The 25,391-nt window shown below is 39.4% G+C and overlaps 1 protein-coding gene across 6 annotated transcripts in view; it reads left to right on the top strand.

The window, feature by feature from the left end:
- Positions 1–25,391, top strand: part of LOC121524180 (triple functional domain protein) — a 137,824-nt gene that overhangs the window by 79,266 nt on the left and 33,167 nt on the right. For all 6 annotated transcript variants that reach the window (XM_041809455.1, XM_041809453.1, XM_041809452.1 and 3 more), the window contains 24 exons: positions 1,068–1,199; positions 1,803–2,033; positions 2,704–2,826; positions 5,475–5,666; positions 5,959–6,128; positions 12,587–12,761; positions 12,853–13,048; positions 13,724–13,890; positions 14,937–15,056; positions 15,149–15,340; positions 15,453–15,602; positions 15,689–15,803; positions 17,779–17,894; positions 18,005–18,127; positions 18,215–18,409; positions 18,498–18,613; positions 21,009–21,075; positions 21,205–21,314; positions 21,449–21,518; positions 21,735–21,824; positions 21,908–22,000; positions 22,086–22,197; positions 22,316–22,506; positions 24,466–24,567. In XM_041809455.1, coding sequence (XP_041665389.1) covers positions 1,068–1,199; positions 1,803–2,033; positions 2,704–2,826; positions 5,475–5,666; positions 5,959–6,128; positions 12,587–12,761; positions 12,853–13,048; positions 13,724–13,890; positions 14,937–15,056; positions 15,149–15,340; positions 15,453–15,602; positions 15,689–15,803; positions 17,779–17,894; positions 18,005–18,127; positions 18,215–18,409; positions 18,498–18,613; positions 21,009–21,075; positions 21,205–21,314; positions 21,449–21,518; positions 21,735–21,824; positions 21,908–22,000; positions 22,086–22,197; positions 22,316–22,506; positions 24,466–24,567 — 3,348 coding nt within the window. The remainder of the gene's footprint in view (positions 1–1,067; positions 1,200–1,802; positions 2,034–2,703; positions 2,827–5,474; positions 5,667–5,958; positions 6,129–12,586; positions 12,762–12,852; positions 13,049–13,723; positions 13,891–14,936; positions 15,057–15,148; positions 15,341–15,452; positions 15,603–15,688; positions 15,804–17,778; positions 17,895–18,004; positions 18,128–18,214; positions 18,410–18,497; positions 18,614–21,008; positions 21,076–21,204; positions 21,315–21,448; positions 21,519–21,734; positions 21,825–21,907; positions 22,001–22,085; positions 22,198–22,315; positions 22,507–24,465; positions 24,568–25,391) is intronic.

The following is a 25,391-nucleotide window of genomic DNA, read 5'->3' as shown; positions in this document are numbered from 1 at the left end:
TGCTGCAACCCCCCAACATGACCTCGCACCCTCCCTGGGGGGCCCACTGCCCACCTTGGGCACTACTGGCCTAATGGTTTAAGGCGCGCCTCGTGTAGGGTGGCCTGGGTTTGAATCTGTTCCCGTATGTCTCTCCCAAACTCTGTCAGCCCTGTTGTCGAATGTATCTATCAATAAAGGCACAAAAATCCCAAGATAAATCTTTAAAAACCACCTTTAAGTCAAGTTCAGTTGAATGTAGGCTCAGTGAAACTCACATTATGTAACGCAGATGTGTTGACCTTCACTATTCTAATAACTGTGCAGGGACATGAATGCATACTCCAGCTCAGGTTTAAAATGCCCATTTGGCCTCATTAAATCTGCAGTCGTACATATACATTAAATTAACATATATTTACATAGACATATTCAGAATGTAAGGGAAGTGTTTGTTATCTGGTGTTATTTTCGTCTGAGCTCATTAGCTGTGGCACTATGGAATGATTCATGGTCTGAAAGAGCACATTAACAAAATCCCAACTAGGGAACATGGGTGGTACGACTTTTCCGACCTGGAATATTGCCATCTTCAGAGCAGCCTTTCATGTTTGTTAGCTGAAATAGAAACAGCTTTATTTTCCACTCCAACCTTTCCTGCCCCGTGTATAATAAGAGGCCCGTTTTCACTCTTCTCTCTACTCCTGTAATGCAACTATCATGGGAGACGGGTTTTAAAGGGAATAACGGGATCACTGCATTTGAAGTTTCCTGAAAGGCACTTTTGCTGTTTGTTTTCCTTCTTCCACGGTGGACCACAGCAACTTTAGGAAGTAAGCACAGGCCAATAAACAGAAAAGTCAGCCATGGATAATTTTTCTGAGAAACTCTAAGATCTTCTAGCAATCCTTAAAGGAAGTTTCTGCGTGTTTAAGCTAAGTAATGAGAAAAGAAATGCTCCTCAGGCATTTTCTGCTGCAGTCTGGTGCGTCTGACTAACATGTGACTCCAAAGAGGAGCATCAGTGTCTCACACCGTGTCTAGTGAATGCTTCATGTAAATCGATGCATGCATTTCTCCCCCTGCAGTACATGGGTAATGTGGACTCGTGGTGCAAAGCATGTGGGGAGGTAGATTTGCCTTCTGAGCTGCAAGACCTTGAAGATGCCATCCATCACCACCAAGGCCTCTATGAACACATCACTGCTGCTTACTCTGAGGTAATGTCACTTTTATCCACCTGTTTAACCCTTAAGCCATATGGTGGCCACATAAGCGTGAATAGTTTCCAACCAGTCCTTTTCTTTAAAAATGAAATGATTCATCAGTCCAACAGAATTTTGCTTCAGTAAACCTTTAAGATGCTTTTCTCTGTAACGAGAGGGTTATTCACATGCAGTATGTTTAGAAGCTCTTCTGTGTTGGTGTAAAATTAACTTTAAATTAAGTTAATGCCCATTCACTCCAACAGCATTTTAGATAAGGTCCACATGAAAGCTTTTTTCAGCTGACTTCTTAACAGGAAAACTCTGTTTCTCAAATTTAATTTATATGGAAGGCTATTTTTGCAGCAGTCAATTTAAGAAGTCAAAGCTACATCGCTACAGAAGCTACAGCACGTTAAATACCCTCTCAGTATCACCAGCTCGGTTTTTTGGCCCTTTTATTTACCATTCGTCCTTTTTAAGTATCCATATGTCAAATTACAGGTGCAGCTGTGTTCACAGTTCACTGATAGTTTGCATTTTGACGCTGGTTGTATTTAAACTGTCATGACTTAGTAATGCATTATCACCATATTTCATATTCAAACTGTACCACAGGTGAGCCAAGATGGCAAAGCCCTGTTAGACAAGCTGCAGCGACCTTTGACCCCAGGCAGTGCCGACTCACTGACAGCGTCGGCAAACTACTCCAAAGCAGTGCACCATGTCTTGGACATTATCCATGAGGTGCTGCATCATCAGAGACAGCTGGAAAACATCTGGCAGCACCGCAAAGTCCGCCTGCACCAGCGTCTGCAGCTTTGTGTATTTCAACAGGATGTGCAGCAGGTAAACGTGAACTTTAATACAAACATACACGTTTTTACTTTGGTTCATATGCATGCACATGTTGTTTTAAATATAGTCTTTATGGACAAACGTGGCTTCCTTTTGTTTCTGTATAATTTGAGGGTGAGTTAGTAATTAGAAAATTGTAGGGTAGTGCACTGGTAAGAAAAACGCTCCTCTTAATAGAGGGTTTGATATTAGCATCAGCAATGTTTCCTATCAAATGTCCTTGACTGTGCTGGGACCTTGCTTTTTTAGTCATCATGCCTTTCAGTGGAAAGGAAAATTGGAGAAATCTCTGAAATAAAGATATTTTCTCTGCAGAATGAAGGCATGAAAAAGTCATATGAATGTGCCTGATGGTAATATGGTCCAATAGGATCCTGAAGTTGCATGCAAACAAAAATCGCAGGCAGCTGTTGCTATGGCAACTGAATTGGGTCATGTGTCCATGCAGATGCTGTTCATCTGTTAACACTATGAAGGACACACAGTCGGACCCTGAGTGTGAACAGAGAAGAGCTCTGTGTAGACGCCTAGTAAAATACTGATCACCATTTCTGTCATTCCTCTTCAGTGGTCATCAACAGTTGTTATCAAACACCTTACAGCGCCCCCCTGTGGTTGATCTGCTTGGCTGACATCATGAAATGTGTGGTCTTTTGTTCAGGTGCTAGATTGGATAGAAAACCACGGCGAGGCCTTCCTCAGCAAACACACAGGTGTGGGAAAGTCCCTCCATCGAGCCCGAGCTTTACAGAAACGGCATGAGGACTTTGAGGAAGTGGCACAGGTATGTTCTGTTTCTATTTGTCTGAGCCAGTGTTACTCAACCCCGCTCAACCAAAGAGCCAAATTGTTGAAAAATACCTTTGCAAAAGCCACAATCAAAGTGGTGAAAATGGGTTGGCAATAAAAATAAGAAAAAACAGCAAAAAAGTGTCAAACTGGGTGAAAAGTGACAAAAATGGGGAGAAAAGTGGCTGAAATGGATGAGAAGTGACAAAAAAAATGAATTAAAGGAGGCAAAAATGGTCAAAAGGCAGCAAAAACAAAATGGTTGACAAGTGACTAAAATGGACAAAAAAGTGGCAAAATTATGCAAAGATGGGAAAAAAAAGTGTCATTTAAGGGCAAAGGCAGCTTAAATGGGCGAAAATGGCAAATTTGCAAAAAGCAGGATAAAAGAGGCAAAACTGGTGAAAAGGGCAAAACTGGACAACAGTGGATTCATAGTGGCACAAAGGGGGAAAGGGGGCAAAAAACTGCAAATAAGGGCGATGGAAATATACAGACAAAATTAAAAGTCGACAATTAAAGCCTGCTATATAAGTGTAGAAAACAAACTGGTTAATGGATCATTTCTGAGGCCAAAGTTTCCATAGTTTGAGGTTTCCTGGGGAATAATATTTGAAATTAAGACTTAAAAGAGCCACAAATCATCACAAAAGAGCCACACGTTGAGTATCACTGGTCTCAGCCAGCGTGCCCATGTGTTGATAGGGAGGTTTTCTCTCCTAAAACAGCTGTACAGCCTTCACTTATGTGCTGAATATTCATTTTAGAATTTAGTATTTTCAGAACATGGATGTTCTTGTCTGAGATTCAAAATAAAAAAAAACTTTCTCAGAAGCAGCCTGTGGCATTTTGTACCAGTTTAAGATAAACTGATAAGCTAAATTTAACAAACAAGCTCTAGTGTGATAATAACTGCGACCTTTAGGTAGAGAGAACTGTATGACAGATGAAGTTTAGCCCACTATATTGAATTCAGTCTGTTCATTTATGCCACTTAAACCAGCAGCTTGCATGTTTTGGCTACTGCAGCTGCTGTTCAGAAAAACACACCGTCTTGCTTTTGAAAATTGGTGCAGCTGTTTACACTGAAGTCACCTAAAAATACCAGCCAGCTCACCATGAACTCATGAGTTTCTAGTTTCACATCATATCTGAATGATGTGCACATTTCCTCTGAAACACAATGTAAGGTAGCTGAACTGCACTTTGTTTCACTGTTTATGAATGATTACATCTAAATCAAACTCTAACTCAAAGGGATGTATTTCGCTTCAGTTGCGCTGCATGTAATAGACGGCTACTGTCTAGGTCAGTGTTGCTCAACCCTGCGTAACTTAAGAGCCAAATTCTTAGAAAATACCTTTGCAAGAGTCCCAATCTAAGTGATGAAAAATGGGTTAAAGGGCAACTAAAATAAGTTAAAAAGAAGCAAAAATTGTCAAAAAAGGGGAAAAAATGAGTGAAAAGGGACAAAATAGGCACAAAATGGCAAAAACTGATTGAAAAGTGGCAAAAATGGGTAGAGAGTGCAGAGAAATTAGTTACATGTGTCAAAAATGGTCAAAAATCTGCAAAAACTTGGCAAAAGAATGAGTGAAAAGTGACTAAAATGGGCAAAAAGCTTAAACGAGTAGCAAAAATGGATAAAAAGTGGCATTTAATGGCAGAGGGCAGCTTAAATGGGTGAAAGGTGGCAAATAAATATGGCAAGGAAGGGGGAAAATTGCAAAAATTATGATAAAATAGGCAAAAATTTGCAAAAAGAAGTGGCAAAACATTGGTTAAAAAAAGCAGGAATTGATTCAAAAAAATTTGCAAAGTTGCAAATAAGGGCAATGGAAATATGTGGACAAAAAATAAAAGGTTGACAATTACAGCCTTTAGTATAAGTGTAGGAAACAAACTTATTAGTGAGGGAATAATATTTCAAATTAAGACATAAAAAAAGCCACAAATTGGGGAGTGCAGATGGACGAGTGGTTTACGGCGCTACCCATGTACGCTGGCGGCCCGGGTTCAAATCCGGCCTTTGGCCCTTTACCGCATGTCTCTCCCCACTCTCTTCCCTGTTTCCAAATCTATCCACTGTCCTTTCTCTGTCAAATAAAGGCATTAAAAAGCCCCCAAAAAATAGATATTTAAAAGAGCCACAAACCATCTAACATACTGCATTAATAATTAACATGGCGTTTGTGTGCATGTCCCGTGTTGTTTATGGGTCTACATGTACTAAAATATAGCTCCTTGCTTATTAATGAGTTTTGTACAGCACTGTTTGTGTTTTTTACAGAATAAATTTACTAATTTTGAACACAAATATTGTGTAGGATATTTACTCAGAATGTCAGCTTGCCAGGAATATTAATATCAGCCTATCAATTTTTTACATAATTGTTTCCATTTGTTTCTGTAGCATCTTTCTCTTCCTCTTTATTTCACCTTCACCCACTCTGTCTGTATTTCCTCTCACTATTCATCTCTGCAGCTCTACTATCAGACTCTAATCACTGAGTATGCTGCGTGCATATCCTGTTTGTCGTTTTTCTCTCTGCCTGTGCTTTTGTTTTTCTAAGCTCTTCTGACAAATATGTTTCAGAAGGCTGAATGACACCCTCGTTTGCTCTGTCTGTTACCTCGCTGTAGAATACCTACACCAATGCAGACAAGCTGCTGGAGGCGGCCGAGCAGCTGGCCCAGACAGGGGAGTGCGACCCAGAAGAGATCTACCAGGCCGCGCACCAGCTAGAAGACAGGATTCAAGACTTTGTCCGCCGCGTGGAGCAGCGCAAAGTCTTGCTGGACATGTCTGTCGCCTTCCACACGCATGTCAAAGAGGTAGGATGACGTAGCGCTGAAGAGGATGGTGGGTTGTTTGTTTGTGTAGATGAGTTCAGTGTGTTTTCTTTGTTTTCTTCTCCCCGGTGTCCACGTAGATATCATGTTTTTTTCGTCTGGGGGCATTATTTAGGTCACACTTCCAGAAAAGGAAGCTTTAAAGATGAGTTTAGCATTCTTGTCAGGTTTCGGTGAAAGTTTCAGAATAGATGGTAGTAACTGATCCGGTCCCTCTTTGTCCACTATACTGAGAGGACTTTACTGTGCCATGCTGATAAATGTTCTTCTGTAGCTGTGGACATGGCTGGAGGAGCTTCAGAAAGAGCTGCTGGACGACGTCTACGCCGAGTCGGTGGAAGCTGTACAGGATCTGATTAAACGCTTCGGACAGCAGCAGCAGACCACGCTACAGGTCACCGTCAATGTCATCAAAGAGGGGGAGGATCTGATCCAGCAGCTCAGGTAAGGACAATAAATCTGACTACAGAGACAAGGGGTGCGTCTCACATCTCTAGTTATAAGGCTTGAGTCTTTGGCGTGAGTCTTTTCCTTGAGTCTTAGTTCCACCCACCAAAGACTCATGGACAGACCAAGGAATCGAAAGGGAAGACTGAAGCCATAAGACCGATGATTAACGGTCCATGGGATGTCCTTACCTCTGCAGCGTCACGTGAAGCAACGTCAGTGTATGATGACGATGCCGGCTGATCATCAATCAGCTGTCAGGAGGCATAAACAGCTGTGTCTGCATAATCTGTCCTGTATTTATTCTAAACAAATATCCACATTTACAGTGTTTGGTCTCACTGTGGGATCAGAAAACACCTGCATGAAGAGAAACCTGCAGTAAACATTAGAAGTTTTAAAGGCTCAACAACTGATGGGCTGGGATTTCAGAGTGTTTGAAATAAGGATTTATAGTGGGATATTGAGAATATATTTAATAAAATCAATAATAAAGAGTGAATCAGTATGGAGTTTAATATTTGATTCGTTTTCTGATTCACCCACAAACATCAAACATGTTAAAGCTCATAAAATCAACAGAATCAGATATAAATCCTCCCTTTCCCACTAAACACCAACTTCATTTAGAGGATTTTTTTCTACATTCGGTCCATCATAACCCTGAATTTAGACAGAAGATAGTCAAAGAAAATTATTAAATTTTTCTGTCCATCTCATTTAGTCCAAATTTAGCCTAATAATAGTCGTTAAAAATATGACCATACAGCGACATCTTTATAGAGACATCTTTACAACGAGCTGAAAATGACATCTTTTCACTTTTCACTTTTCTATTAAATCTAGACGTTGTTTAGACATTTTATAATGTCTTTGTTACTATTTTTTTAAATATCAAAAACCATGCGGACTCTTTCTACCAGCAAATGCTATATTACAGAATTATTTATTATCATAATTATTCAGTGTGAGGGTTAATGATCAAACCTGACGCTCACTATCAGACTGATAGACACTTTTAACCCTGCGATGATTTAAACGTGTTTCTTCCTGACAGACAGTCTGCTGCTGTCTGATTTTAATTCTCTTCATGATCTATAAATAGAAATTACTAAATAGACACCCGGCAAAAAATAGTCGCAAAGACATTAAAAATGTTTCCACTTTGTGTAAACAACGTGTAGATTTAACTGAAAAGTGAAGGGTGAAATGCAGTAATTTTCATGTCGTTGAAAAGATGTCTCTATAAAGACGTGGCTGTGATATTGTCATATATTACACAACTATTATTGGGCTAAATTTGGACTAAATCAGACAGACTAAACGTGGCTCAATTTTCTATGACTATCTTCTGTCAAAATTAATGCTATGATGGACCGAATGTAAAAAAAAAAAAATGTCTAAATGATGTCAGTGTTTGGTGGAAAGGGAGGATTTATATCTGATTCTGTTGATTTTATCATTTTTTAACATGTTTGAAGGTGAATCACAAAACGAATCAAATACTAAACTCCACTGATTCACTCTTTATTATTGATTTTATTAAATATATTCTCAATATTTCACTGTAAATTCTTATTTTAAACACTTTAGAAAATCCCAGCCCATCAGTTATTGAGCCTTTTAAAACTTCTGATGTTTATATTCTGTTTAGAGTCCGTTTATCGTCTGTTATAAACTCTGTTTCTCCTCCATTATTTATCTCTGGTGCTGTAAAGCTTCACTGACATCCACTGTGTAGCAGCGTCCAATCAGAGAGAGATATCCAATAAGGGGGCGGGCCTCTGAGTAAAAAGAGTTCCGGGAAGCCTGCTCTCATGTGTCTTTGCTCATCGGTCTTCAAATCTCAGTCCTCGGTCTTATGGCTTGAGTCTTAAAACCCTCTAAGGGCTTTGGCACGGCCGTCAAGATGGCATATCGGAAACTACTTCCGGTTCAAGCGAATCCGTAGGACCGAGGATCTATAAGCGACTTGGGATCCAGCCAAGATATGTCGTTAAAAGCAAACAAAGAGTGAAAAAATTCCAAATTTATATAATGCAAACTTTGATGTGGCTCCTACGGTCAGCCTTCATGTAGTCACACTGCACAGCTCTTTTTGACAACTTTGCATTGGCTATCGTACTCGTCACTCAAGGGTGACTACATTAGATTTTGGAGGTTAAAGGTCAAGGTAAAGGAGGTCATTCTCTGCCTGAATGTGATAACTAAAGAATGCATGTAGGCATTTCGCTACGCTACACACGTCCTCTCTGACTCAAGAACAAACTAAACTCTGCATTGTCATGATCAAAAGCTGCCCAGCCCTTCTCCCTGACAGACCATGTACTGTATAGCAGTGGTTCTCAACCTTGGGGTTTAGACCCCCTTGGGAGTCTCAAGTCACTGAGAGGGGGTCACCAGATGCCTTAAAAAACTAACAATATTTTTAAAGTAACCCTGTTGCCACTTGAAACCAACTTTACCAAATGTTAACCCATTTTTCATCACTTTTTAACACCAAGTTTGCCAATTTTAGAACATTTTTGCCACTTCAAACCTATTTTTGTCCATTTTTAAACCCTTTCCATCACTTTTTTTGCCTGTTTTTGTCACTTCTAAACCAATTCTTGCCACTTTCTGCCTATTGTTTCCCCTGTTGCCCCATAATTGCCTCTATCAATTACTTTTTACAACCCTTTTTTGCCCATTTTAAACAGTTAACCATTTTTGCCAGTTTATATCAAATTTTCATCCTATTCCACCTAATTTCCACCAATGTTTTGCACTTAAAAGCCATTTCAGCCACTTTTTAATCCCCTTACCACTTTATGTGCCTGTTTTTAACACTTTAACCCAAATATATTCTTTAGAAATCTAATTTCACCATGTTTTCCACCAGTTTTTGCAATTATTAACCAATGTGAGCAATTTTTAACCCATTTAAATTTCGTTTTTAACAAAAGTTATTTTCATTTAAAGACGGTTATTCACTACACAAATGAATAAATAAAGATATGTGTTTCTTTGATAAGAGTGGTTATTATTCAGTCCAAATATAAAATATGGTTTTCACAGCATTCTTGAATATGCATGGCTGTTCAAATCATCTTCATGTACAGTGGGGGTCCCCGGTCTCTGGTGTCTTTATTTTGGGGGTCACGGGCTGAAAAGGTTGAGAACCCCTGCTGTACAGTATTACAACAAGTGGACACTCAGTGACAGTTTTCTTCTAACCCTTTCTGTCATTGCTCAAAAGCTCTCTAAATCAGTGGTTTTCAACCTTTTTTGCCCAAGGCACGCATTAGATCAAGCCAAAATGTCAAGGCACACCAAATCCATATCCATGCAAAATTGCCTATTTAAAACATGTTACAGTAAAACGAGTGTGTCGTGTTAGTTCAGGCACTGCTATGTAATTGAGATCAGCTGATCTCAAGCAAGCCCTCATCAGCTGATGGCCAGCTGATTTGCTTTTAAGCACTTTAGTGGCTAATTGCACTCATGCTGCCATATTTAAACAGCTCTGACCTGGCTATGCTTTGCTGCTCCCTTTCCAAGCCACTGTTTACAACCCTCCTCCACCCCAGCTCCTCCACTCCAGTGTGCCTTGCCACACCATTAGAGAACCACTGCTCTAAGTGTTAAACTGGAACCAAAATATCTAACTTAATGGAAACTTTTTGATTTAACATGAAAAGAAACCTGTTACAGTGAGATGAAACAATCCTAAATTTCAGTTAAAATTGGTTTATTCCAGAGCTTCAAAGTGAAACCAATGCACTGAGCCTAAGCATCCTTTGACCTCTCAGTTTAAATGCCAAGGAAGGAGCAGCAGTGAAGAAAACAAGTGTGCAGGGCACATGCTATGCTCAGCAATAATGCAGTAATCCACTGAGCCAATTAGTAACAATAAAAAACAAAGCAAACGCTTTTAGAGGTCCACTTACATAATGGCCCTGTTCTGGTCTCTTTTCAATAAAGCTCTGGCAGGTTTATTTAGTCAAGGGTTGTTTTGGAAATAGAAATTCTTATGAATATGTAAACATTTGCAGTGGAAAATTCAGATTGTGTAATTTGGTCCAAAAGCTGCATAAAACCAAAATAGACTGCTGAGAGGACGGGAGGTGTTGGAGAGGTGGATGACTGTCATTGTCTAACTCTATTTTAATACAGAGGATGTTCCAGTCCCTCTTCATCCACCCCCTTTGTTCTCCCTTCCTCACTCAGCTTCTCTCGTTCTCTCCATCCCTCTCTCCCTGGTGTATTGGCTCTGAAGTAAATTCTTACATAATTCTGATTTTATAAGCGTGTGTATAATTGTGTTGCGCTCTCCCCAGGAGGCAACTGTGAGTCTACACCTTTTGCCTGCGTGAGCGAAACTGTGTGAACACATGTGAGAACGAATGTGCATTCGAGTGTAGGAAGTGCATCGGTCAAACTGATAAATCAACTTAAAGCCAATCAGGATATGTCTGACCTCCTCTGTCACTGCCGAGTCATGTTAGACTCTCAGTAATATCTCTGCTGCTTTGTGCATCATGCATGTCAGATTTAAGAGTCAGGATCTATATAAACTGCTTCACTTTGACTCTTATTAATTCTCCCACCTTTCACACATTTTGAAAGGTGTGAAACAACTGCTAAAATTATTGTAGCTTGCATTCTTGGTAAAATATTCCCAGGAAGATTGATGTGATTGTCTGCATTGCTGTCTTTGTTTAGATTTTGTTTTTTCTGTGTTGCTAATCTGTATAAGAGTTTTTTAATCTCAGTAAGGTTTTCTCCTGGTTGAATAAAGGTTAAATAAAATAAAATAAAAATTGTAACTTTAAAGATGAGGAGAAATCACTGTACAGCAAAATCATTGAACATTTAGAATAGACTGATTAGCTATAATTTATTTAACCAGATAAGCCAGTTAGTGATTACGAATCTCATTTACAAGACTGTCCTGGCCAAGACAGGCAGCTTCACAATTAGGGCTGGGCAATTAATCAAAAATTAGATTAAATCGCCTGCTGCAATTTTCAGATTGCAGAAGTTGCAATATTTCTTTGACCTGAAATTTTGTGTCAAAATAGCACTTTTATTTATTTATTTATTACAACAGATTTTATGCATGACATATTGTGCAATCTTTCAGATGTCATTTTTTAGAATAGTCTACAAAAACATCCTACCTTCTTCATTTTTGTACTTTTTTCTTAATGGATGTAAGAATGACAAAAAACCTTCAATGCAATAATTCATATCCAATTTGCAGTACGAGTCAAAATCATCAGAATCAGACACTTTTAATGAATTGTTTGGCCCTAGTTTATCTATAAAAGAAAGTTAGGGAATAGTCACATATGAAATTGCAATTGCAATATTGGGGGTAAACATCGCAATAAGATTATTTCTCAAAATTGTTCAGCCTAAACATAAAAACACCACAAAACACAGATCAACCAACCAGGAGTCATCAGTCAAAACATCTACAACCTGATGCATCTTCCTCCAATGCCTTCGTTCTACTTTTAAAACAATTTAAAGAATCCAGCTCCCCAAAACTTTCCTGCAGGAGATTCCAGGCTGCAGGAGCAGCAAACTTGAAACTCCTTTTACCCAGTTCAACACGGACCTTTGGGCACAGAGAGCAAAACAAAATCCCATGACTGATTCGCAAAGCGAAGACTGTAGCTTCCAGACCTTTTCACATGATTAAAATCACACAAGTAAGATGGAAGCAGGTTTAATAAAGCCTTATAAATAAGGATAAGCCAATGACTTAACCTACGCTAAATAGATGATAAAGTTATAAGACTAAAAAGATCAAACCTCCAACCTTGAGAATCAACTGACTACCACTGATCCAAAGACGTTCACATTTTCTGAACTGCTCATAAAATAATTTTGTGGCTTTTTATTAATTTTTTTGTTGGTGAGAAATAACATGACAGACGAGAGATATTCAGGTGGTACATGAGGGACAGTGAGAGATGAAGAGGGGGAGGGAAAGAAAAAGAACGAAAGAAAAAGTAGTCGATAGTCTGTAATTCTGTCTTAACAGTGTGTTTCTTGTATATTTAATTTTCATTTTTGTATTATTATTCATTTGTATTATTATGTATACATTTTTTATTAATATATTCTAATATTATGAATATATATTAACAGATATACACTTTTATTTAATTTATTTATTTCTTTTGTGGCTTTTTATAACATTTTAAATCAGATTTTGACATAATTTTACTCTATGAATTTTTTTTCCAAGAAAAGAACAAACTATTTGTATCTGACGCAAAACACAGGTTTAAAAAATGTACAAGTATTTAAAATAAATTAAAAAGCTGAGTCAGTCTTCAGATTTGCTTTATGAACAAGAGCAATGCAGCAATATTCAGTCGTTTTCATGGTGGCATGCCCAACTGTGTCTTCGTATACGGCCTCTCACCACTCACTGCTTGTGTTCACTGCTTCGGTTCTAGGGACTCGGCCATCTCAAGCAACAAGACGCCCCACAACAGCTCCATTAACCACATTGAGAGCGTCCTGCAGCAGCTGGATGAGGCCCAGGCCCAGATGGAGGAGCTCTTCCAGGAGAGGAAGATCAAACTGGAGCTCTTCCTGCAGCTCCGTATCTTTGAGAGGGATGCCATTGATGTGAGTCTGTTTGGATGGAGGACCATGGTTGTTGAATATACGGGCTGTATTTGTATCTTACATGTTGATTTTTACTCTCCGCCCCCCTCAGATCATCTCTGACCTGGAGTCTTGGAACGAGGAGTTGACGGGTCAGATGAACGATTTTGACACGGAGGACTTAACAGTGGCGGAGCAAAGACTGCAGCACCACGCTGACAAGGCCCTGACCATGAATAACCTCACGTTTGATGTCATCCATCAGGGGCAGGAGCTGCTGCAGTACGTCAATGAAGTCCAGGCCTCAGGTGAGTCTGCTAATCAGACACTGCCTGTGGTAACTGTTGATGAATCCTTGTCGTTTCCCTTTGTTTTTGTTGTTGACTTTCTTCAAATGCTCCAAGGTTCTCAAACATCTTCAATAATAGGAAAATCTCCCAACAGTTGACTCTTCGATATCTGTCCTACTTGGAACCCGGCTATTATAAGCTATTATATCTGAAATGCTTTGAAGTAGAAGTGAAGAGATATTTGACTGTTACCTTGCTACCATAGCAGATATTAGACATCATTCAGTGAAGAGTTAAAGCAGAATTCAGCTCCTGTTGCTCTACAGATTTCTCTGCTGGCTGGCTGCATTAGTTTAATATTGATACTGTGTAGGAGTCGTGGGTCAGATTCGGTCAGTGTTTGTGATAAGAGGCACCCACTCACAAACTATAATAACTCACCTGTGATCTCACATGCTAATAGGTGCTCTCTAAAGCAGCACAAAGTATTGTTACATCATGTCACGTGTATTGAAACATCGAAGTTATCAAATAGATACAGGTATTTCTTAAATGACAAACATGAGTTTGATTAATGTTTTAGACTTTCAGAAGGAGGAAGAATTGAATCTTAGTGTCAGAGCGACAGTTTTAAACGACATTACAGCTTCTTCTGTAGCCATTCAAAGTTAACCTCAGTGTTTTTGCCTCCAGGCGTGGAGCTGCTGTGTGACAGAGATGTTGACATGGCAACACGGGTTCAGGACCTGCTTGAATTTCTCCATGAGAAGCAGCAAGAGCTGGACTTGGCTGCTGAGCAGCACCGCAGACACCTGGAGCAGTGTGTCCAGCTGAGACATCTACAGGCTGAAGTCAAACAGGTAGAGCCTGCAGCTACATGTCTGCTAAAGGCGCCATCTGCAGGCGGAGAATTCGCCACTACAGCAGGAGTGTCAAACTCAAGGCCTTGGGGCCAAATCCGGCCCGTGGTGCAGTTATACCCGGCCCGCAGGATCACATCATATTTTGATTAGACCTGGCCCGCAGGTCTGAGGTCTGCAGATTTCCTCCAGTATAGAAATGAAAATTAACCTTGAAGATTTAAAATATCCTTTGAGTCATAAAAATGTGAAGAAGTAAAGAGTAGCAATAATGAGGTAGAAAATAAGGAATGAGGGAGAGAAATTAATTTGTGTTTTCATTTAATATTTTCAATGTGCATCTGAAAATTCTGACTTAAACTTAGCATTTAGACTTTTTATTTCATATTGTGAACTTTTAGATTCCAATTTTAAAATTTCAAGAACATGATTTCAAATTTAATCTCATATTTTGCACTTTTAAAGTCCTAGCTTCGATTTTTAATCCCATATTTTGACTTTTTAAACTCACAATTTAGAATTTCATCTCATATTTTTACCTTTTAGATTTACAGTCTTAATTATTTATGTCATATCTCAGCCTTTTAAAGTCAAAATTTTGTTTTTTTTGTCTCATATTGTGACCTTTTCAACCCCTAATTTTGATTTGTAATCCCATATTTCGACCTTTTAAACTTAAAATTTTGTTTTGTATCTCATATTTTAACCTTTGAACTTGAGATTTTTACTTTCTATCTCATATATTTTGCTTTTGAAAACATTGTTTTGACTTCTGATTTTGTGTTCTGAACTTTTTAACTTATATTTTGACTTTTTATCTCAGATTTTAACCTTTAAACCTTTGAATTACCTGTGAAAATAAGGTTTACATTTTCTGGTTAAATGTTGACCCTGTTAGGCCCTCAGGTTAGACCTTAAATTCAGATTTCGGCCCCTGCTGTGGTTGACTTTGACACCCCTGCACTAGAGCATGCAGAGGTCTGAAACTGTTGGATCAGGGGCATGCAATCCTAACACTGCAGTATTTTTTGTTTTTTTACTCTCAGGTTCTTGGTTGGATACGTAACGGCGAGTCAATGTTGAACGCTGGTCTAATAACAGCCAGCTCCCTGCAGGAGGCTGAACAACTGCAGAGAGAACATGAGCAGTTTCAACATGCCATTGAGGTGAGAGTGTTTGTTCAGCCTGGTAAATGAGTTTTCTGTCTAAAGTCTGAAACTCTACTTAGTTAAAGTCACACTCCTCTGTCTTTCAACAGAAAACCCACCAGAATGCCCTGCAGGTTCAGCAGAAGGCAGAGGCTCTGCTCCAGGCAAACCATTATGATATGGACCTGATCAGAGACTGTGCAGAGAGCGTGGCCTCCCACTGGCAGCAGCTTATGCTGAAAATGGAGGACCGACTCAAGCTAGTTAATGCCTCAGTGGCCTTTTACAAGACCTCTGAACAGGTAGGAGACCCCCCAGAAGAGTGCTCTGTTTCATAACTCAAATATTTCTTTGATTAAAAAGAGTTTACCTCAGTTTTTCCAGACAACAGTCTAAAAATAACCGTGCCAACAGGTCTGCAGTGTTTTGGAGAGCCTGGAGCAGGAGTATAAGAGAGAGGAGGACTGGTGTGGAGGAGCTGACAAACTGGGACCCAACTGTGAAACTGACCATGTCACGCCAATGATCAGTAAACATCTGGAGCAGAAAGAAGCCTTCCTTAAGGTAATGTATGAGAAAATAAAGACACACCCTAATCATGATATGAATTTATATTTCTGATCTCAGTGTGTTTGTTTACCGTCCACCAGGCCTGCACTCTGGCCAGGAGAAACGCAGACGTCTTCCTCAAGTACATGCACAGGAACAGCGTAAATATGCCGGGGATGCTAAGCCACGTGAAAGCGCCAGAACAACAGGTTAAAAGTAAGTATTAGAAAGAACAGTGTGCACTAAAAAACTATTGTACTTTAACACTGCAAAGAGAAATACACGAACAGTAATTATTGGCATCCAAGGGTTGAAATGATTGGCTACAAGTCAGAGAAGCAGGTGGACATGTGATGTGAAAAATTATGGATTACAGAAATGGATAAAACTGTGAAAATAATGTAAAAATTATGGAGCAGTAGTTAAAATACTAAGGTTAAAGAAATGAGATATCCACTATGTTTATATACAGTCAAGAAAAGTCAGTGTATCGTGTTAGTCCAACTGAAACTGAGCTTTTAGAATAAACGGTAAGATGTTCATCTGACTGAAAATGTACCAAGTCAAATTTCTCAAAATAACAAACCTAGATAATGCAATTAGGGACATATGTATTTTTGCATGCAGTGCATTTAGAAAATATTCAGACCCCTTCACTTTTTCAGTGGTGTTATGTTGCAGTCTGATGCTACACCACTGGAACTGTAGCTCAGGTACCTCACATTTCTCTGGATCTTTTAACATGTGGTCAGTTCAGTTGATTGGACATGATTTGAAGCAGCACACACTCTTATTAGAATGCCTCACAGCTGAGCATCAGAACAAAAACCAAGCGTTGAGGCCAAGGAGCTGCAGAGCTGCAGAGACAAGATTGCTGCAAGGCACAGATCTGGGGAAGGCTACAAAAGAGTTCTGCTGCTCTGAAGGTTCCTGAGAGCACAGTGGCCTCCACAATTCTCACATGGACGAAGTTTGGCACAACCAGGATTCCTCCAAGAGCCAGTCACCTGGCCAAACTGAGCAATCAGGGAGAAGGGCCTTAGTAAGAGAGGAGACCAAGAACCTGATGGTCACTCTGACTGAGCTGCAGATATCCTGCGTGGAGATGGGTCAAAGTTCCAGAAGGACAACCATCACTGCAGCTCTCCACTGGTCTGAGCTTTAGGTAGAGTGGCTCGATGGAAGACTCTCCTCAGTGCAAAACACATGAAAGCCCACCCACCTTTCATGTGGATTTTTTTTTACAAACTCAAGGGGGTTCAAGTGTCTCTGCCATTAAGACCAGATCTTTGATATTTCTTTTGTCTTTTTTTCCTCATATATTTGCTAATATTTCTTAAAATCATTTTTCACTTTGTCATTGTGGGGCACTGAGTGTAGATTCATGAGAATAAAAGAATAGTTTGAATGATTATAGCATCATACTGCAGCATAATGAAACTAAAGAAATGAAAGGGGTCTGAATACTTTCTGAATGCTCTGACTGTCTGTGAGCCTCAGTCGGACCAAAACTAGCCTGGGTGTGTGGTACAAACCAAAGTTATTACAGTTAACTAAAAGTAACTAAATAACTACAACTAAAATGTAAAATCATTTAATTTAACTTAAACAAAGACTAAAATTTACAGAAAAACAAAAATGAACTAAGACTTAATTCTGGGTTTAAAAAACTAACTAGAAGAAAGCAAAGTTAGAGATAAATGTCCTTAGTTTCAGTCTTTAGAGCAACACAATTACAGCTTTCTTTTCCTAAATTGTTTAATCCTGGTTTAGTCTAATATTGTGTTGATTATAATATAGAATTATTTACGGCTTGTGTTTATTGGAAAATACGAAAGATGAGGAACGCATATCAAATTGCAATTGCAATATTGGGGGGAAAAAATCGCAATCAGATTATTTTCCCAAATCGTTCAGTGCTAGTTTTAAGTGAAGTAAACATTTAAGGAGCAGTGGTGGACTAATTTTACATCACTGTGGCTGCAGGGAGATGTTGCAGTGGCTTAACCAAGGAACAGTTAAGCTTGTGATTAATAGAATATGCCCTTAGTATGGGCCTCAGTTAATGGAGAGGAATGCATTCATGCTGACAGCCCGTATTTAAAGTCAGAAAAGCTCTGTAACAAAGCTCTGTGTGGACAGGGATGTATCCCCATGGGCGTTATCTTCATATCTTCTTTGTTTTCTAAAGACATCCTCAATGAGCTGCTCCAGAGAGAAAACCGCGTTCTCCACTTCTGGACCATGAGGAAACGACGGCTGGACCAGTGTCAGCAGTATGTGGTGTTTGAGCGCAGTGCCAAACAGGTGAGTGAAACTCAGAATCAAAGAGTAGTGAAGGATAACGGCTGTAAAAGCATTGATGCAGCTAGGATGATAAAACCACACACGTAAACACATGTATGCCATGTTTTCAGGCTCTGGAGTGGATTCATGACACCGGCGAGTTTTACCTGTCCACACACACCTCCACCGGCTCCAGTATCCATCACACACAGGAACTGCTGAAGGAGCATGAAGACTTCCACATCACAGCCAAGGTTGGTCACACACACGCTATACGTTCACAACATATCACTAAATGTGTGATGTGTGTACATTTAACACTCTCTTCCCCTCTTCTACAGCAAACTAAGGAACGCGTGAAGCTTCTGATCCAGCTGGCGGACGGTTTCTGTGAGAAAGGCCACAGTCACGCTGGGGAGATCAAAAAATGGGTGACTGCTGTAGATAAACGCTACAGAGACTTCTCGCTACGCATGGACAAGTACCGCTGCAGCCTGGAGAAAGCCCTGGGGATCTCCTCCGACTCTAACAAGGCTGTGAGTGCTCATGTGGTTTCGATATGGTGCAGAAGCTAACTCACATTGCCACCTTCTCTGTCTTAATCTTTAAATCTGTCTGTGGCAGAGTAAGGATCTTCAGCTGGACATCATCCCAGCCACAGCACCGGGGTCAGAGGTCAAGCTGCGTGATGCTGCTCATGAGCTGAACGAGGAGAAACGCAAGTCAGCACGCAGAAAAGAGTATGTCACTGCTTCTGTGTATAATAGGGCTGAACAATTTGCAAAAATAATCTTATTGCGATTTTTTATTGCGATTTAATATGCGATTATTCTTGGGTTAATCTTATCTATTTTTCAACAAATTCAAGCTATAAATAATTTCATAAATAAGACCATGTGCATTGAACACAATGAAATTAATTCTGAAGCAATGAATCCATAGTAGCATGAATCTGAATATGGGAGTGTTATTTTAACCTATAAAGGAGGAGGCTGGGTGGAGGAGGTGAGGCTGGCTACCAGCTGATTGGTATGGGGTATGACTTTTGTGAAGTAACACTAGGCTTCATATGTTTCAGACAGAATGAGCTAACTATTTTTGCTCATATTGCAAATGTAATGTCATTTGCTTTGTTTAAGGGCATTATCATTTTTATGTCACTCATTTTGATGAAGAAAAACATACATAAAACACGAAAAGGAGGATTTTTGTAAACCATTATAAAAAATGACACTTGAATGTTTGCATAATGTGCTTAAAATGTCTGCTGCTGCAAAAAATTGATTTATTAACCCTTAGAGCTCACAGCTATTTTTTTCACAATCATGTCTCGTCTGGACTTTTTGTTTTAAAAATCTTGTAAAACATCAACCCTGTGGTGTACAGTCAAGCTTTTAAGCATATAAACATGCTTTTTTTCAGGACAACGTGGGCTTTAAGAATATATCTACTACAGTAATGTCACTTGATTTTTTAAAAAGTTACTGGACTTGAAAGACAAAAGAAAAAAGAAAATCTTAATTTGAAACTCAAATTTTTATTTATAACATACAGTAAACATCAGTGACTGAGCCTTTTCTTTGCGGACTTGTTCTCCATCTCTTGGGGACACAACAGTGAAAAAATAAACATTCTGTGACTAACATTTCTTAAACTATCTAGAGATATACATAGGAAAGTCTGTGCACCTTTTTGCAGTTAGATTCATTTGTCCCATTCCTCAAAGCAGCAACTATTCAACTGCAACTCCCACAATGCATTGCGGTAAACAACATGGCGATGCCCTGGGCAGAAAGCCAAAGTAAGTGATTGAAAATGGATTAAAAATGGATAAAAAGACGCTTATTATCGGATCTAACAATGTGGGTTTAAAGACCCCAAAAAGTCACAGAAGTTCCAGGCTCGCTAGAACGGCGGCGTTTAGGGCTACAGAGACATCGAGGACAGTGAGAAAGTCAAGTTTCAGAAGAAAAAAGAGTTACTTATGGTTCAAAGTTATCAATGTTTTTTTAAACTTGTCCCATGTTGTTATTTACAACAACACCGTCCTCAGAGACCCCAGAAAGTCAGCCCAGTTCAGGGCTCACTAGAAAATGTTCTGTAAGAGCTACAAATGCATGGAGGACATAATCAGAAAGGCACAATGAAGAGCTTTCAGATGAAAAAAAACAATTAAGTGCCTACAACATATGGTTCAAACGTTACCAAGATGTTGTGAGCTCTAAGGGTTAAACTGGTATTTTGACACATTACTGGTAAAAGAAATATTGCACCTTCTGCGATTTGAAAATTGCAGCAGGCAATTGCAATTTAATCTAATTTGCAATTAATTGCCCAGCCCTAGTGTATAACACTTTCCACTGAAGAGAACAGGAACTATTAAAACAAGGTCCCTCTAGTGTGGAGAACAGCTCTTAAGAGAAGCTTAAGAGAATCAGTTCTCTTCTCAATGTGCTATTATTCGCCATATTCAGACGAGGATTCATTAAAGTTTGGCCTGCTTAGCTAAAGCTGCACACACTGTTCCTACAGACTAAAACATAGTAGCAAGTCAGCACTTTCACTGGATCCCCCCCTGCTGGAAAGATGTTTTATCACCCCACAGGATGAGTAATTAAATCATCGGCTCAGTGCCTAAACTGCACTGCAGAGCAGTTTAATGGTAACCATGATGGGCTGTCATAAGGAGGTCACAGGTTCAGTTTCTGCACCCATTAGGGTCCCCGTCAACATGGATGCAGACTTGTGCAGTAGTTGAGGGAGGTTCTGTGTGAGACAGTGAATTTAGTGTTAGAAAAAATGGAGGATTTAATGTCCTCTCCACATTAGCAGCGCCAGAACACCTGCATACACAACAGTCCAAAATGAAGCAAATGAATCTACGTGTCATACTCAGGAAAAGGAGGCAGCATCATTTCACACAAGCAGCGTAAATCCAGAGCATGATTTCAGTTTTTCACGGCTGGTTTTATGAGCATGTTTTACAGCCTGTGACTCGTTCATTATTCAGTACAACAAATGGAGTAGAAAGGCTGAAAATGAGCCATTGACTTGGGGATAAATCATTCTGTGGATGAAGACTGTAAGACTATTGCTAATTGTGTGTGTTGTGTGTGTGTCTCTGTGTGAGTCTAGGTTCATCATGGCAGAGCTGATTCAGACAGAAAAAGCCTACGTGCGAGACCTGCGGGAGTGCATGGATGTAAGTCCAACTTTCCAACCCACCACTTTTAACCTGTTTCATGCCAGAGTCGTGCAACAACTTTCCACACAATGTTTGAAAATGTTTAATAGCTCTGTTGTTTAATCTGGTATTCCTTCCTGCCCAAAGACCTACCTGTGGGAGATGACCAGCGGCGTGGAAGAGATTCCTCCTGGAATCATCAACAAGGAGCACATCATCTTTGGCAACATGCAGGACCTTTATGAATTCCATCATAAGTAAGACACCGCTTTTGTTTCTCTTTTTATTGTTATTTAAATTAGACCAGTTGGTACCCAGCAGCCAGGTCAGATCCTCACTTACTGTGTTACTGTTTCTATGGATTGTGATTTCTCATTCTTTGTTTTTTCAGCATCTTTCTCAAAGAGTTGGAGAAATACGAGCAGCTCCCAGAGGATGTGGGTCATTGCTTTGTCACATGGGTAAGTGTGATTGTTGAGCAGCTTTAGCTATGTTTCCAGCCTTCCATTTAACTTTTACCTTACTTTAAGGATGAACATTTTCATTCCCGAGTTTTTTGAAATTGGCAAACAATATCATACGTATTAGCTAATCTTGACTGTTTGCCTCTTAGCTGTAAAAATCAACCTAAAAAGTTCTGATCACATTCATTGGAAGAACTTTCTCTCTTCATCTAGGCTGACAAGTTCCAGATGTATGTGAACTACTGTAAGAACAAACCTGACTCCACCCAGCTCATCTTAGAGCATGCTGGGAACTACTTTGATGTGAGTATTGCCTGCAGCAGTTAAAGTGAAATGATTCAGTTCATTTTCATTTTCTGATCACATGACTGCTCCTCTCTTTGCAGGAAATTCAGCAGAGACACCGACTGGCCAACTCCATCTCTTCCTACCTGATCAAGCCTGTGCAGAGAATAACCAAGTATCAGCTCCTGCTGAAGGTGACGCATAAAAACTCAGTCTCACCGCTCAGGTGGCTGCGCCTACATGTTCTTGTTGTCATGGTTTCTGCGTGTGTTTGTTTAGGAGCTGCTAACGTGCTGTGAAGAAGGTAAAGGTGAAATCAAAGATGGCCTGGAGGTGATGCTCAGCGTTCCTAAGAGAGCCAATGATGCCATGCACCTGTCTATGCTGGAAGGTGACACACTGCTGTTGTTTAAGCTCCTGTATCTTTTACTCTTCCCTTTGTGAGAAATCTTAATAGAAAAATGCTTATTTTGTTTCATATTTCTCATACCTTTATCCCATTCTTCCAGGTTTTGATGAAAACATCGAGTCCCAGGGTGAACTCATCCTCCAGGAGTCATTCCAGGTTTGGGATCCCAAAACTCTGATCCGGAAGGGTCGCGAGCGCCACCTCTTCCTCTTTGAAATGTCTCTTGTCTTCAGCAAGGAGGTCAAAGACTCGAACGGCAGGAGCAAATACATCTATAAGAGCAAACTCTTCGTAAGTGTATTTTTTTGATGTGTGAAGGGATATTTAACTAAAACAGTTTTTACTAAACCAACCCGTTTCGGAGAAGATCTCTGATTTGAGGGTGCCTATGTTGGCTTTTTTTAATCAACTCTAAAGGCCTTTGCACACTGAGTCCATTTATTTGTCTCAATTTTTTGCACGGTGAAAAAGAAAACCAGTCTTGTGTTGTTCTAACCATGTTTGCTCACTGATGCCAAAACTTTCAGCCGTCATTTTAATCAGTTTTACTAAAATTTTTGTATCAGTCTAAGTCATTGAGATGGTGATTGATTTTTATTTTTATTGTAAGAAATAACAAGACAGACGAGTGATATGCAAGTGTGCATGGGGGTGGGGGGTTAAAAATATGCATTAATATTGATAATGATGAAAAATAATAGTACAAAAATGTGTATATATACACATCCGTCCATTTTCTATATCGCTCATCCCGCTGGGGGGTCATGGGGAATGGAAATATAATATTGGTAAAAAATAAATAAAACTACATCAAGGTATGCATAGTTAAGACAGCAGTACAGTCTACTGGAGCCCTAAAGCAGAGATTTTCAGAAGCATAACTTGTGAAATTTGAGAGTTATGTTCATTAATATGTGGGGACAAAAATTATAATGGAAAATAAAATAAAACACAAAAATAAAAACCAAATAAAATGCAATAAAAGTAGAAAGGACAAAATTTAACAAAGAAATACATAAAGCACAAATACCTTACATGAATTTATGAATAAACCAAACAACAAAATAATAGCGATAACAATAATAATAATAATAATAATGATGATGATAACAATAATAATGATAATGATGATGATAACAATAATAATAATAATGATAATAATAATGTTAATAATGATAATAACAATAATAATATTAGCAATAATAATGATGACAATAATAATAACAATTATAATAGTAATATAATAATGATAATAAGAATGATATTGATATTATTAATAATAATAATAAGAATGATGATGATAATAATCATAATAATAACAGTAGCAGCCACATTTATAATAGTAGAAGAAGGAGAAGAATGAACACATTATGAAACTAGAAAAGCACACAGAGAGCACCTGGACGGTGATCCGGATCACTCCCAAAATCTAATCACTTCTTCCTTATGCCATTTCTGACATTTCCTGAAAACATCATCAAAATCCGTCCATAACTTTTTGAGTTACATTGCTAACAAACTAACAAACCCTGCCGATCACATAACGTCCTTGGCAGAGGTAATGAATGGAGGAGGTAAAAAAGAGAAAATATACTTTTACTGTACGAGGTAAAAAATAAGAAGAGGGTGGTTATGGATGATTCAAAACAGCGTCTGCTGCTTCCTTCTCTCCCGCTTGCTCAGCTCTGCTCTCTCTCTCTCTCTATTGCACCATAACCTCACTTTAAACCCCGTGGTTTGCCCGTGTATGATGTGGATATCGACCATGGAAATGTTAGAGATAAGGCATGCGTTTATTCTCACAGCCACCTAACAGGGACTGAATTAGAAGCTGCTCTCCTTCTCTCCAACCTGACACAGCTGTGACGTGCGAGCTGGTGCTGTATGAAGCTCTGTGTCAGGACAGGTGGATCCAGAGGGAGGCTCATCCTCACTGATATTTCCCATCACAGTAAAAAAACAAAATTTTGCCACATTCAGAGTGTGTGATGTCTTTTTTCCTGATTAGTGATAAATAAAAACTAAGACTCTGTATGCAAAGACCTTTACTGCTTCCTATCTTTAACTACAACAGTTATGCAAACAAGTGAATCTTACTTGACCACTGAAATGATTCCTGAAGCCAGTCTGGTGTGTCTCAGGGAGTCCCAGTTCATGATGAGTAATTCTTACAGACATTGATCCACAGCCACAGAGTGAACCTTAAAGCTGAGTTAATTAATTGTCCTCTTTATTCTTCCGTTCTTCTAGACATCAGAGTTGGGGGTGACGGAGCATGTTGAAGGAGACCCCTGTAAGTTCGCTCTATGGGTGGGCCGCACTCCAACGTCTGACAATAAGATTGTACTCAAGGTAAAATCCATTCCTTTACTCTGCTCCCTCTTAATCTAACTTTGGGTTTGACTGATATAGGTTTTAAAAACAAGTACTGTGGTAACATTAAATGTTGTGGCATTTAAATCATAGGTAAATCATTAACAGAAACAAATCTATGCTAGAATGTTGGATGAACACCTGATCAAATACGGCTTATTGTGGGAAAACCTCAATATCGGTCTAACCCAGTTGTCTTTATACTTAACCTCTTCCACTTTTCTTCTCTCACACTTTTCCCTCTGATGTTTTGTTTGATTGCATGAGCAGCTTCAAGGTGGCCAAAAACTTCCAACTCTGTCTTTCTTCTTTCCCTCCGTCTTCTGTCTGTCTCTCCCTGCCAGCCTCTGTTTCTGCTTTATTCCATCTGTTAACAAACACAAGCACATTTGTATTTCTGGGGCTGTGTTTTTTTGTGGATGTTTGTATCTCTAATTCTCTCTGTGGGCTGACATGCTTCCACCAACGCTGCTGACACTGATTCAACCCCTTGACGCCCACAATCTCCCGTCCTGGCTGTGAGCCACTTTATTGAAGGGACAAGTAGCCACGTTTCTCTACCAGGAAAACAAACTTTTTAATGTTGCTGCAGAATTAAAGCATGACAGCCTTTCACTTGGGTCTACGGGCGGATTTTTCTAGTCCCCGTGTTGAAACATCTTGTGTTTTCCTGTTGAAAAACTGTCACAGATGGATTAGAATTTGAGTCAGCAGTTGGAACAGCATGAATCCTAACACTTTTAACTGTGAGCACTACAATTGTAGAACACGTCAACTAGCAAACTAACCACCAGTCCTGCAGT

This window comes from Cheilinus undulatus, linkage group 16 (assembly GCF_018320785.1).
Source record: "Cheilinus undulatus linkage group 16, ASM1832078v1, whole genome shotgun sequence".
NCBI classification, from domain to species: domain Eukaryota; kingdom Metazoa; phylum Chordata; class Actinopteri; order Labriformes; family Labridae; genus Cheilinus; species Cheilinus undulatus.
The sequence above is the reverse complement of the archived record's forward strand: the minus strand, read 5'-3'. Positions and strand labels throughout refer to the sequence as shown.